At 42.2% G+C, this 13756-nt stretch overlaps 2 protein-coding genes across 2 annotated transcripts in view; both read right to left on the bottom strand.

The window, feature by feature from the left end:
• Positions 1-4074, bottom strand: tmem119a (transmembrane protein 119a). The gene is made up of 2 exons (XM_010772703.1): positions 3980-4074; positions 1-1013 (listed from the first exon to the last, which is right to left on the bottom strand). The coding sequence occupies exon 2, from the start codon at positions 996-998 to the stop codon at positions 255-257; it is 744 nt and encodes a 247-aa protein (XP_010771005.1). The 5' UTR covers positions 999-1013; positions 3980-4074; the 3' UTR covers positions 1-254.
• Positions 4075-5898: 1824 nt separating this feature from the next.
• Positions 5899-13756, bottom strand: part of coro1ca (coronin, actin binding protein, 1Ca) — a 38135-nt gene continuing 30277 nt past the window's right edge. The window contains exons 7-11 of the mRNA XM_010772702.1: positions 10861-10965; positions 10631-10776; positions 10365-10422; positions 9992-10234; positions 5899-8370 (exon numbers count right to left, since the gene is read on the bottom strand). Coding sequence (XP_010771004.1) covers positions 8251-8370; positions 9992-10234; positions 10365-10422; positions 10631-10776; positions 10861-10965 — 672 coding nt within the window. The 3' untranslated portion in view covers positions 5899-8250. The remainder of the gene's footprint in view (positions 8371-9991; positions 10235-10364; positions 10423-10630; positions 10777-10860; positions 10966-13756) is intronic.

The raw sequence follows: 13756 nt of genomic DNA, 5'->3' as shown, positions 1-13756 counted from the left end.
TAAATCAAAAACTTTAAGATGCAACTTTTGTAGACAGAATGTATGCAGCTAAATTCAATAGTTTAACTTTTAATTTCATTCAGATCAGATGAGAGTTATATTTTGGGAGTGAGCTTTACAAATACATTTCCTGCTGGCTGTTGTTATCCAAAGGTATTTCAGATTCCAATCCCAATGACTTCTTTCCAAATGTGTACAGTATAACCAGTCAGATCTTGTTGTTCTGTCATGGTTGCCACCATCAGCCCTGACCCCTAGTGGTGACCCTTCTTCAGGTGGCAGGTGCAGACGGTGCAGGCGGGGCTGGTGCTGGTGCTGGGGCTCTGCTGCACCTCCTCCCTGGGCCTCGGCTGCTCTTTCTGTTTGGGCTCCTCTTGGCGCTTTTCCACCTCCTCGACCTCCCGGACCTTCTTCACCTCCTGGCGAGGCGACGACCGGACGTCCCGCCCCCTCTCTCCCACCAGAGCCTTGGAGGGCTGGCGCAGGGTCTTGGGGGAGGCCATGCTCTGAGTCTGGACCCTCTTGACGTGGTCCACGGCGTAGGGCCTCTCCACGGGCTCACTGGAGTTCTTGGGTGCGTTTGTTTTGCTTGCCGCAAGCTTCTTGTTTGAGTTAGGGAGGGGTTTGTAGGCTTCCAGCTTGCGCTTCTGACTCATGGCAGAGGCACAGCAGATGATGAAGACCATGACGATGAGTAGAGAAGTCACAACGATGATGATGAGCAGATGCTCCTGCAGGAAGTCCACCACTCGGGTGAAGACAAAGTCCTTCAGGCGGATCATGGTGGTGGTGATGGTGTTGGTGATGGTGGCGGTGAGGCTGGGGGGTCCCGTAGCAGCGGAGATGAGAACGGGGGCTCGAGTGGTGAAGGAGATGGGAAGGAGCTCCAGCCCTGCTTCATCCCCACTGCCGTCCATGGAGATGTTGTACAGCGGAGTGGCATGACACAGCGAGAGCAGGGTCACACAGGTGGCAAGGAAAAACGTGTGGGACTTCATCTTCTCCTCAGCGTCCTGCAACAACACCAACATCATGAATTTAGCATAAAATAGATTTATTTGTAATTCTTATCTTGAGGAGATCCACTGACTTAGTGACTTGTGACCCCTTGGAGGTGAGCTTTGCAAAAGACTGACAAATCTAGCCTGTCTCTGTCTTGAGGTCACAGAAGTCCTCTAGCAGCATTGTAAAGCTCAGGGATAAACATTGCATACACTTTCTTTAATCCAAACACAAGCCGATTTTCTTTTAAAGGGAGTTATAAAAGGTACAATAACTTTTTCTTGGCGAGCAAAAGCCTGGTGCAGTGACTTCCTGGAGTCCGCCGGTTGGTGTTTATTTGAACTTTGGTTAACCACGCTCCCTGTGATTTGTCTTTATGCAAAGCTAGGCTATATACCTCCTGGCTTAGCTAAATATTTATTGTAAACATGAGAGTGTCAATCATCTTAATCTAACTATTGGCAATAAACGTGAAACAATTTCTTTAAAGAAACGGACCAAGAGAACAGACGAAGAAGACAGAAAATATAATGTAAAATATGAAGTTGTTTGGAAGATTTTTAATAATCTTGTGATCCCTGGTTTTTCTTGGGACCCGTTTAGAAACTATACTCACCAGTGTCAAGCAGTGTTTAATGTAAACTATGCTAATGAGAGAATAATAAGAGCTTTTTCCATCTGAAATGTAACTCCAGTAATCTTTGACTCAAGTTTTTCTGCCTTTCCCATCTTTCACCAGATCTATTTTAGCAGGCAGCAGAGTAGCCATTACTTATTTGGGGTGGAGACAGTGAGTTTTGGTGCTGAAGGCCTTATAATTTGTAAAGTAGAGGGAGGCCCATCCACCACACCAAAGCCAAGAGGAAGCTATATTCCAGGGAAGCACAGAGGCGTGGGAGACCTGCGGCTGCGGCCTCTATATTTACACCGGGCAGCAGCTGCTGAGCACCAGCCGAGCCGCAGCAGCACAGACGGATGGAGAGATTCCTGCTTCCAGGAAAATGTACTGACAGAACATCTGACTGTTTACATGTACTAACCCAATATTACCTTTCTTCCATTTCCATCTCAATGTCATGTTGAACTCTAACATAAGGTAGCTAGTGTTGCACAGAGACGGCAAAAGTACATACAACCTTAATCAAGTAGAAGTACAGATACTTGTGTTTATAAATACTCTGGTAAAAGTAGAAGTACTGACTAAACTTCATTACTCAAGTAAAAGTAAAGAAGTATGGGCTTTGAAATGTACTTAAGTAAAAAGTACCCATAACTAGCAGCTGTTTTAAAGAGTACCTGACCTCCCTTTATATTAATAGAACAATAATGTCAGTGTTAGCTAATGAATGTTTCGATGCTGAACAACGGCAACATGACAACGTTTTCATTGGTCCCTCTTCTTTAGAGAAGACCAGGAAATGATGGATACACGGATCGTGTTCAAATCAATAGGCACGCAATGACTCTAAATAATAATGATCACGCCACCAAACACACATTCAAACTAAAGTAACAAACCTGTTTTGTAAGAAGTAGAAAGTACAGGTGTTTGTGTTCAAAATGTAAGAAGTAAAAGTAAAAAGTCGTTGTGGAGTAAAGTACTGACACCAGAAAAATGTACAGTAACAAAGTATTTGTACTCCACTACTTCCCACCTCTGGTGTTGCAGGGCTCAGTCTGTCACCATTTACAGTATTTAATTACACGGTGCTAGGATGTAAAGACAAGCTTCTAATCAGCATCATGCTATAGAAACATGATTTCCACTACAGTGAGATCCCCCTCCCTGTGTGGTCGCTCATAAAGTCTCCGCTCTGCTGGACCACAGAGGGCTGGGCCTTCATCCTTGGATGTACAGCTATAGTACAGCACTGCCCTCTGAATCTTATAATTACAGACATAATTACATTCCCTGTATTTTTCTGGAGGGGCCACATTACCTTCAACTAAATACCTTCAGACATCACTGGGGCGATTCATCCCTTTCATGACATCTGAGTGCTTAATCTCTACAACTCTTAGTTTTCTTTTAATTACAAAAAGCTTTTCAAACCTTATGTGTCCATATGTCTACGATGACATCTTAAGGGCTACTTCTAAAAGGAATGAGCTCTATGTCTTAGCTATTATTTTGGACACATTTACACAAAATACAGTCTGGCATACGTGGACGTTTAGGAAAAATGCGGTTTAGACCAAAATAAAATAAAGTAAAGCTTGCCCAGGAAATACACATTTGCAAAGATGGAGCCTCTGGAATAGTTTAAATAATCTCAAAGCATTTTCTTACATACAACATATTTGTTTATCTCTAGGTGTAGGCATTACGTGTACAGAAATACAGAGTGTAAATGAGTCCCTCTGTATAAACATTAATTACATTTCTCATAATTTAAGTAAAGGTCAGTATTGTTTTTAGATGTTAGCAGCGTCAGAATAAGTCCATTTTATAAGAGGAAACTGCCAATACAACAAGGAAAACATATTATTACAAGTAAATGCTCTGCGTTATGAAAACGTAATGAAGGAATACGACAAAAGTATTTGTAGCAATGCGTACTTTTTGTGTCAAAAGCACAGTTATGCATGACGAAAGATTGCTGTATAATTGTATTAATATAACAATAGAGTTAAAGATAAGACTTCTTTAGTTTGTTCTGTAAAAATGCAAAATATTTTATAAACTGAAAATCTGTCTTGTTACCATAGCTAATAAGTAAATGTGCTTCTGCTTAACATAATGAAGTATAAAATAGCATAAAAAGCATACTAATATGCAAAACAAGATACTTAAGAACAAGCATCTTAAAATTACCATATTGTAATACATTTATCTCCAATACTACATGTTGTATTAATGAATTTGAAACCTCAAATATTACTCATCATATTGAGCTCTGATGTAAATGAAATTGGCTGTAGATGTTACACTCTTTATAACATCCACTTTAAATTGCAAATATAAACATATACTTACAGAATGTGTAATCCCGAGTTTATCTTGAGTTAGGAATACAGAGAGGAAGAAAAGGGGAGACAAAGTCCGGAGAGGAAAGTAAGAGTGAAGAGTTTCCGAGCATCCGCCCTCCCTGCTCAGTAATACTGACCGTTTTTTTACTCAGCCCTGAAAAGTCTGCTCACTGCGAAATGATGTCCATCCCTCTTTTTCTCCGACCTCCCACCACCACTCTTCATCCTTCTGCACTCATGGGGCGTCCATTTGGGATTCAACCTTTTTACTGTATATTATGAATTATGACAGGGAGGGAGCAGCCATGCAGAGTGATTCTGTACATACTTTTACACCATTATTTATTATATATAAAGAAATGCTGAACTGTCTTAGGAACGGAATTCATTTTGTATTAAAGTGTATTTTACCACAATGTGTGCTGACTTAAGTTAATTTAACTTCAGCCTGAGTTTTCAGCTTGACTCTCCCTGCAGAGATGTTGCAGAGAGAACATGAGTCCCATGTTTTAAGGAAATGTGTATTTCTGTCCTTGGCGGGGCGAATCCCAAAACTCCTCTGCCTCCCACTGAGTCCTCTCTAATTAAGTGCCCGTAGATTACAGCCTGTGTACAAGAGTAGCGCAGAGAGAAAGCAACCCCTTTCATCCCCAAACACATGTACAGGGCGAACATATAAACGGCACAGTCTTTTAGCAGCACTTATCTCTGGATACATCCCTAAATATGCAGGTTGACTATTTAAAGCTGCCGATGCGTTCTTTCTTATTTCATTCAGGTTCTTTTGACAGATGGTGTGAGATGTTGATGTTATAGCTGGTCAGAGTGGGCTTTCGTTGAGAAGGTAGCAATTGTGCAGGTTCAGAGTGAAAGAATCTTTTACACTATTACTGTGTCACACAATGTTATAGTTTTGAGTTTGTAATGCATGATGTAACAGAGACAGCATTAGTAGTGTAAGTTATTATTAGTGGCTTTAACACAAGAGTTGTTCCATCACTAACTGTCTTTATTTCAAGCTACTGCACTTTCAGTTCACTATCCATTTGGGGCCATCTACTTTATAGTTTGTGCCCCAGTCAATACAAGAGAATACGATTTAAAACAAAGGCATATTAAAACACCTGAACCAAATAATAATTGATCCCATAACAAAGTTTGATACAGCTGATATAAAAAAACAAATATTAAGATACAAAATGTTGCACTAGCTGACATGGTCCTTTGTTGCTATTAGCACTTATTTTATTTCGTCCGTCGCACATACAGTATACTATCCTGCTGCAGTAAACAGTCGATGTGTGACACACTCAACAGAGCACTAAATATGTATAAATCTGGAGCAATAAAAGGTTCCCAATAAATGCAGTATTTTCTTGTCGGTTTGCAAGTTTCAAAAATCGACAGTACACCGCAGTTTACGAGAACAAAAACGACATATACAAGCAATACCATTTTTTTTAAAGAATCAGGTATACCTATTGGACAGGCTGAGGAACACACATTGTTGGTCTTTCATTGAAGATTCAACTTACCGTCATTACGTAGTACAGGTACTACTACTAGTAACAAAACGGTTTCTCTGTATTTGACCCATCCTAGTGTTAGGAGCAGTGGGCTGCCATTATGTACGGCGCCCGGGGAGCAGTGTAGGGAACGGCGCCTTGCTCAGGGACACCCCGGTAGCACTTGGTCTTTCCGGGACTTTAACTGGTGACCTTCCAGTTGCCAAGCCCCTATGGACTTCGCCACCACCGCCCTTCATGAGGTTTGTTGACACGAAAATATAGGATAAATCGGAAGTTTGAGGTTTTATTTCTCTTAAGAGTCTTCCTGTTGGTTTCATTGCAGGTTCAGATTTGTTGTACTAAAACTGTGGACTTATAACTGACACAAAACAGTAATGATTGAATGCAAAAGATCAGGCCATTTTAAAAATTCTTTATTAATTTTTCTTATAATCAACGGAGGCTCTGCTTTTCTCATGGTGCATTATGGCAAGGTGCAGGGAACACAGACAAAGGGGAAACGTTTAAAACCCACCTCCCACACAAATACCCTCTTCAGCACAACCACAAAAGAAATAAAATAAGAAAATACGGTCATGTTATTTACAAAGCTTTCACTCAGTTTTTCTAGACCTAAATTACAAACATACATCTATCTTTCAACTGCACACTTCTCCAACCTACAGAGTCCCTTTGGATCGCTATTCACTACTACTTCTCATCTCCTCTCTGTGCCGACAGTGCTATAAAGAGTGGCGGTCTGATATACAAGATATGGCAGTATAACAGTTAGCACTCTCAGATGTCCTTATATTCTACGACACGCTGCTCCAAGAAGCCACGATGACTCAAAAAGCTTCTCGGTTTGACATTAGGTGTTTTGAATACCCGTATCCAGATGGAAAGTGTCAAAATGTCACCGTGCATTCTGCCAAACCCCAAGCCTGGTGTATTGTGGGATGGATTGGCAGGAGTTCATCACAGTACTTTAGGAGCAGGGTCGTCTGAACATAGGTATAGCACCTAGTGGTTTTAAAGCCGGCCACCTATCAACTCTTCCATTTACTACACATATCTACTCTCACAACAGTCCCCTACAAACACTTCCATGGTTACCTCTATGGCACTTTCAGGTCTTTACAGTGGTAACAAATATTGAAGGCAAACAACAGACTGAACCATTACCCGTCTCAGCTTCCCACTGGGAAACTAAACTAAAACATCGAGAGGAGCTTTATCGTAGCCGTCTGATCAAACCAGCTCAGACTGGACAACACAATGGTTCTTTGATATTCTGATAACTATACTGAACAGGGGCATCTGAGAAATAAACCATTAAAAAAAGTGGAAGTACTAAGAAGGATATTAGCACAGCTGGAACAAGAAACAGGCTAAAATTAACAGTGAAGCAATATCCCAACGATTCAATTCATCCAAGATGGAGGCTAGTCCTTTTCATAACCCTCCCCCAAATAAGAAACAAAGCAGGAACATCCTAAGTGACAGGTACCCAAAAGACCAAATACATGAGGCACATATTCACACACAATCTAGGCCTTTAAGGTCTATCATGAACAGTTTCTGAAGCAATCTCCAGTTTTACCACCAGAAGGTTTGAAATAGTCAATGTGTGATTACTTGTCGTCATGTCAATTCCTGTTTAGTTTGTTCAGAATGTACAGATCTGAGATGGCAATTAAAGCAAATGAACAGAGACAAAAAATAATCCCACTACACTTGACTGCAGCTTCTGAACACTGAGGTCGGTGTCTGTACCGGTCACAGAAACAAAGCAGAGCTGAGGTTGAAAATCCACAAAGTTGGTATTTTCAGTGGCAGCACATCGATGTCACAATAACAACCAACCAGTGCAACCGAGTCACGCCAGGACAGTGTTCACAGGAGGAGGAACGTTGCAGAAGTATTTTTCGCCGACACAACAAAAACTGCCAATAAGATTTGTGGAATGTGTTTGTCATTTTTTTTTTTTTTTTCAATAAGCACACGGTGCATGTTAATGAAGCTAAACAGAGAGGAATGCATGTTTACGTGGACTATTGTCACAGCCTGAATGACGGGAAGCGACAGGAATGAGGAGAAATGGCAGAAAGCAGGAGTTACTTTGTGCAGATTCAACACAGACAGCGGGAATCATATGTAATGTCTGGGTGCTTGGCGAAGACTGTGGCAGCTAAATCATTCTTCAACCTGAATTTATTTCCCCCTGATTACAGTTTGAGATCTTCCTAGCATAACCAAATTATTCAAATTATTTTTATCTCGCAGTATCGATGACCCCCTTACATAACCTGGTCTTCTGCGCTGTTTGCATTTTGACTCCTCCCACACAGAGAGAAAGAAATACTTTTGGGGGTGTAAACAAAAATGTCAAATTTGGCAACATTATCATTTTGGGCTATGGTGATATGAAACATTGATACTTAAAAAATATCTGGGTATGCATTTTGGCAAATGGGGACTATTTTCTTGGTCATATTTCTAAAATGCAAAGGACTAAGTTAGACCTTTTTTAGACAAAATAAAAAAACAACTGCCACATGATTAAAGGAAAAGGGTCCTTTGTCAACATAAAGAGTGACACGTCCTTATTCCATCTGAAGGAATGGAATTTAAACTTGGGGTCGGGGGCTGGCTAAGAAAAAGTTCATCTGGAATGTTGCTAGGGATCGTTGCTAGGCAGGCCTCCAACGAAACACGGTCCCCCTGCCAATGGAACGTCCTGAATTGTAGCGGGTCGGGTAAAGGGTCCCTAAATGGCAACTTTGGACATTTGATCTTCAAGTTTGATGATTCTCTTCTCCTGACTGCTGACCAGGTCCTTGAGGGATTTGATTTCTTTCAAGATCTCCTCCAGCTTGGCTTCAGACTTCTGTGGGAGACACAAGAGACGAGAAGTTTACACAAGTACACGTTGACATGTTGCATAATGCACATCCCAGACAACACACAAATACGCTGTTTATTTAGTAAAGGCTGTTAAAACTTAAAGATTTAATTTAATTACAGACGTCATTAGTTGTGCACAAAGCAAACAACCGAATACTTCCAGAAAATATAAACAAATTCTACGTTTTAAATTCAGAGGATGAGCAGAAGGAAATGTTTCTTTAAGCATCAGTTTGCACGGACTACTTTAAAGCAGATGTGTATTTCTGTAGTTGGCGTTAAACTGAGGAATTCTTTACCAAATGATTCAAAGGGCTGTATGAACATCTTTAGGTTTAAGAAAATGTATACAGTAAGAATAATTAGACAGTATGAAGATGTCGGGTAACATGTTTTGCTGATGGTAGATTGTTGTGTTGATTTTGATTCCTTGTTACTGTAAGTATTGGTTGTAAGCAGCTTGGATTGACAGGCCATCTATTTTTGAATAAGGGGCAGGTCAAAGAATACTTTCTTCTCCTTGCTCCTATCCATCATGGGCTACAAAAAAAAAAACAGCTTACAGTGTACATGTCTTGTTTTATAGTAATTGCCATGAGTGGAATCCAACTATAATAATAATAGTATTGAACAAATTTCACAATATTGCATTAGAGCCTTCCCAGTCTCAGAGTGTCGGAGGTTCAGGCCTGTGGCAGGGTCTGGCCCTCTGAGGGTTAACATGTTTGCTGGAGCTCAGTGGGCTGTGATTACAGAGCAGGCCTGCCTACAGACTCCTGGGCTGGGTCCCAGGCGGGCGGCTGTGTTGTGGGTGAGGTGCGGCAGGACGCCCAGCAACAGGCGCCCAGAGCAGAGCCAGACCCCTCAGTTTGTGGGTCAGAGAGTGGGCTGAGCAACATCTACAAACCACCTCCTGAGGTCAGCCAGCAATCTGCCCTCTGCCGACGCACACACTGTCTTCTTAACACTGAGCGCCCCAGAGAGGCTACTACAGAGAAGAGGCCAGAGGGAAGGGCATTAATACGTGAGTGAAAAGGGTGGGGACTATATGAGTATCACTGTATCTGTTCATGGTCTATCACCCTGATGGGAGTAAGTATTTGGTGGGGGTGACAAAGCTTGTACTTGTTCTTTGTCAGTTATCTTTTGATAAACAGCTGAAATCAGTTAGTGATTAGTTGATAACTCATCTGAATTATTATTAAAGTTTATAAAAAGGGATTTACTGCTTTTCTGTGTCTTATGGGACATTAACTGAACATCTTTGGACTGTCTGTACGTCAAAAGACACCGTATTAAAACGTCACCTTGAGCTTTGGGGAAATTGTAATAGTTCTCATTATTTTAATATTTACAAACTTGTCTTCTTACCACTGTGCGCCCAGAGAGGTAAAGAGATCAATTATAATTTAAAGAAAACTCTTTAAGATTATTATTACCAGGCATTTGATTGGTATCGCTTTCACGTTGTGTGTCATCATTGCATGTGTGTATGTCTATCTGTGTACATATGTTGTCACAGTGGTATCTTTACATCCAAGCCACCATGTAATCCTGAGATACATTCATCAACCACACAGATGTTATCAAATGCAAAGACTCACAATCGATGGAGTTGGGGAGGCAGACTTGTTGGCAGGGCTCGAGTTCTCTGTGTTCTTGGTCGCCTTGCCATCCAAAATGTTCTTTTTGACCACCTTGAATTCACGATTCTTGCCCTGGACGTAGCCGTTCTTGAGGGAGATGAGGATGGGGTCTCCGTTCTTGCCATCAAACCAATCCTCGGCCTCCAGGGCAGGATCAGGGCCAGATGTGTCTGGGTACAAGTCGTCCTGGAACAGGTCCGACTGACAGAGAAAGATAACGTGACAAGTTGTGAGAAAAGCTACACATTTCAAGAGAAAGCCTCCCCCGGACGCCAGTGATTCAACAGCAGATAAAAGGTCTGTACGTCTGCCATTCAGGATGAGGTCTCACCTTTCTGGGTACAGTCATCACGATAGGCTCACACTTCCTTTCGTGCAGTTTGAAGAACCTGTCGACAAAACACATTTAAGAATTACCTCACAATCCAATGATTTATTGAACAACAACAAACAGTGTTTTAGGACAGATTACTGGAGACTTCTCGAGAGGGTTTAAATATTTTGTCATGATCACACTCTGCCACCTAGTGGAGCATCTAGGGACTCGGAACAAATTCCTGTGTTCGAGATGATGTTTAAATATCCATCTTAGCTTACCTCGCAATTTCGCACTTATTGACATCAAGGCCCCTCTTGGGCATGTAGCCCATGCCTCTCTGGGGCTCCTTGGTGGTAAAGGTGCTGAGGAAGTGAACGTACGGAGCATGGTCTGTGATCTCAAAGTAACGGATGCTGCTGTCACCCTGTAAAGAATGAAACAAGTGTTTTATTTATGTATTTAGCATAAGAGAAAATGTGACTTTTGAGAAGTTGAAGAAGGAGCTGACCTTCCCACAGAGGTAAACAACACCGGTGTCTGGGTCGTAGAAGGGCAGCAGCACGCCGTTGCTGGTGTCCATTTCAGTAACAGTCATGGGCTCCTCCATGTTATTCTGAGAAAACAGAAGCATGATAAATAATGATGAATGAGTTCTGTTGAGAGACTGGGAAACAGAAAGGTCAGGAAAAATAATTGATTTGAAACAGTAAGAGGTGAAGGCATTCATGTCGCCCTTTCAAATCTGTGAATAATGTGGCAGTGGTCAAAGTCATAACGTTGGTGACATTGTGTTTATTTTTCACTTGTGTTTACCACTTCATTTAAACGGTTATTTGAAAGACTGTGATGGAATCCAGTACTGCAGTTCTTTAGACAACTATAAGACCTATATAAATATGTACCGTAATTCTCGGACTATAAGCCGCGCCTTTTTTCGACGCTGCGGCTTATATAACGGTGCGGCTAATCTATGGATTTCTACAGCTAACGGCCACTAGGGGACCTCCTACATCTATGGATTTTACAGGTTACAGTCCACCACCTTTAACTCTATGGGCTCTATGGCCGCTCCGCGACCCCCACCTTTAAGCGGCGGGCTCCAGCAGGAAAAGCTGGAGGCCATGGTCGAAGTAACATTGCCCAATTAAACTTTCCTGAACACTACTTAGGTCATGACGGTCACAGAAATCTGTCTGATACATTCTGAGTATATTTATACGTATGGCGATTAAGAGCGCTGCATATTCGGCGGCGGGAAAAAAGCTGCGACGCCAATGATATTGCCCACGCCGATTAGATACCTAACAGATGTCGATTGCCGGGTGATCCCGCTGGAGGATTTCGTCTAGATACCTAAAATGTCCGGAATGCGTCAAGGTGGTGGAAATTGAGATAAAAACCCGAGATTACCGGCGCAGGCGCCTGCAAGGGTTGGAAATTCGCGCCCCGAGGTCGTCCTTTTCGACGCTTCCCGGTCTTTTCTCACTCTGTAACAAAACTCGCGGCCGGTTTTCAATTTTGCACCTTGGCTCTCACCAGTAGCCTCTCCTGCTTGCCTCTCCGTTTCTGTTCATGTCTGTAATGCTCTGCTCGCTCTGTCAAAACAGGCAATGGGTGAGCCACCTTTTTGGTGACGACGAAATCTAGTGACGGCCGATGCCACGGCGACCCTGCGCGTGGCGAAATTCACAACTGATTTGCAACTATAAACTACTATACCGATCTTCAGTGATATCAACCTCCTACGGAACGACTGGATTCTATAAGTAGTTGAGTTGATGTGGACTGATCGATCATACATGACTTGTACTGTTAGTTTCGGAACTTAGAAACCGTTAGGACGGTGGTTGTTTTAGTATGAATTGAATCTTCCACGTTTTAGAATTATCGAGTTTGTGAAATGAATTTTATGGTTTTCATTATATAATATAAGATTTACGACGACGGATAATAGTGAACAAGGAGGAAATGTTAAGTGAGAAATCCCGACGCTGTTGGTCTAGTGTAGTACCTTGCACCCGGTGTCCTCTCCGCTACTAGTTGGGACCTTCTCGTACGTGGGCCTACAGTAGATTGTCGTCGCTGTACCAATTGGCGTTGCCTACTCGGACTAGACTTGGAGCGACGTTCCTTTACCGGCCGTAAGGCACAAGTAGCCTTGGGGCGGTTCCTCAATTGCCAATAGCGGGGTGACATTCTTGGAAAGTCTGTAAAGATAACACACCGACACTGTGTAGAGAAAATTATAGTACAAACATAACTACTATCGAATTATATAATTGTGAACGTCATCTCTCCCCAATTTGGTATCGCTGTAATAATTCGGGGATCTACCCGACGAAGTCACGATGAATAAATGACATTTTTGAACAACGAATTCTACTGTGACTTGTGACACATACGTAGAATAAACCGTCACACTGGAAATCCTCTTTGGAGACATCTACGCTCGGGCTTGTTTTACGCGGACACCGAATACACAATCACAACCACAAAGTTGTTTGTCTTTGAGTTTACAAGATCACCCGTGCGATTCCTGTTGGTTTGACGAGCTCCTTATCACTGAACACTCGTGTCTCGTTCACCAATACGGACACTTGAACAGAAGTGTCCTCTCCTCTTCGCAGGGTGTACTACCCCGAGCCTGGCGTACTCCCGTCGTATGAAGGACTCGACTACTCGTTGTAGGAGATTTGTCACAAAAGTCGGCTTACTTTGATACACTCTCCGTCGAGAGGGAAGAACCTTGGCGTCCCTATTCGAGCAGCGATAAGGACGATGATGTACAATTCCAACATATTAATATAAATCATTGGTTATATGCATTAAAATCCTGATATTCCGGCGTAAGACTTAATATTCGCGTCGTCGATTTTAACTTACTACTACAATAGTATATATCGGGGCGTGAACCTGAATATTCGGCGTTCCCACAAAATACAAATTAATGGTTACATTCCCAAATCACGGCGTGGTCCTCGCCCTAACAAGTCCACTTTCTCTACCGGGAACAAACTCTTCGAGGTAAATAATTCGTAAATTGTTAGTTCGAACGATAAAACGTATTGCAAGTTCACCAAATCAGTAAATCACGTTATCAATCGATGTCTTGTACAATGACACGGTACATACATTGACATGACATAGTGTTATCGCAAAGTCTGTGTTGTTGATAAGTTGAAATATGGGATTGAATTTGTTTTTTTTTTTTTTATTTTTTCCGACGCGGGAGGGTCGGCGTGCATGGCCGTTCGACGTATAGATGTCGTCACCAAAAGTTGGTCACCATGTTACCCGCTGTTGACAGGCGAGAGCATACAGAAGACCAGAACGAGAGCCTAAGACAGAGGGAGCATGGTGGAGAGCCAAGTGAAGCAATGAAAACGTCGGTTCGATGGACAGAG

Source organism: Notothenia coriiceps, unplaced genomic scaffold (assembly GCF_000735185.1).
Source record: "Notothenia coriiceps isolate Sejong01 unplaced genomic scaffold, NC01 NC01_scaffold00011599, whole genome shotgun sequence".
NCBI classification, from domain to species: domain Eukaryota; kingdom Metazoa; phylum Chordata; class Actinopteri; order Perciformes; family Nototheniidae; genus Notothenia; species Notothenia coriiceps.
The sequence above is the reverse complement of the archived record's forward strand: the minus strand, read 5'-3'. Positions and strand labels throughout refer to the sequence as shown.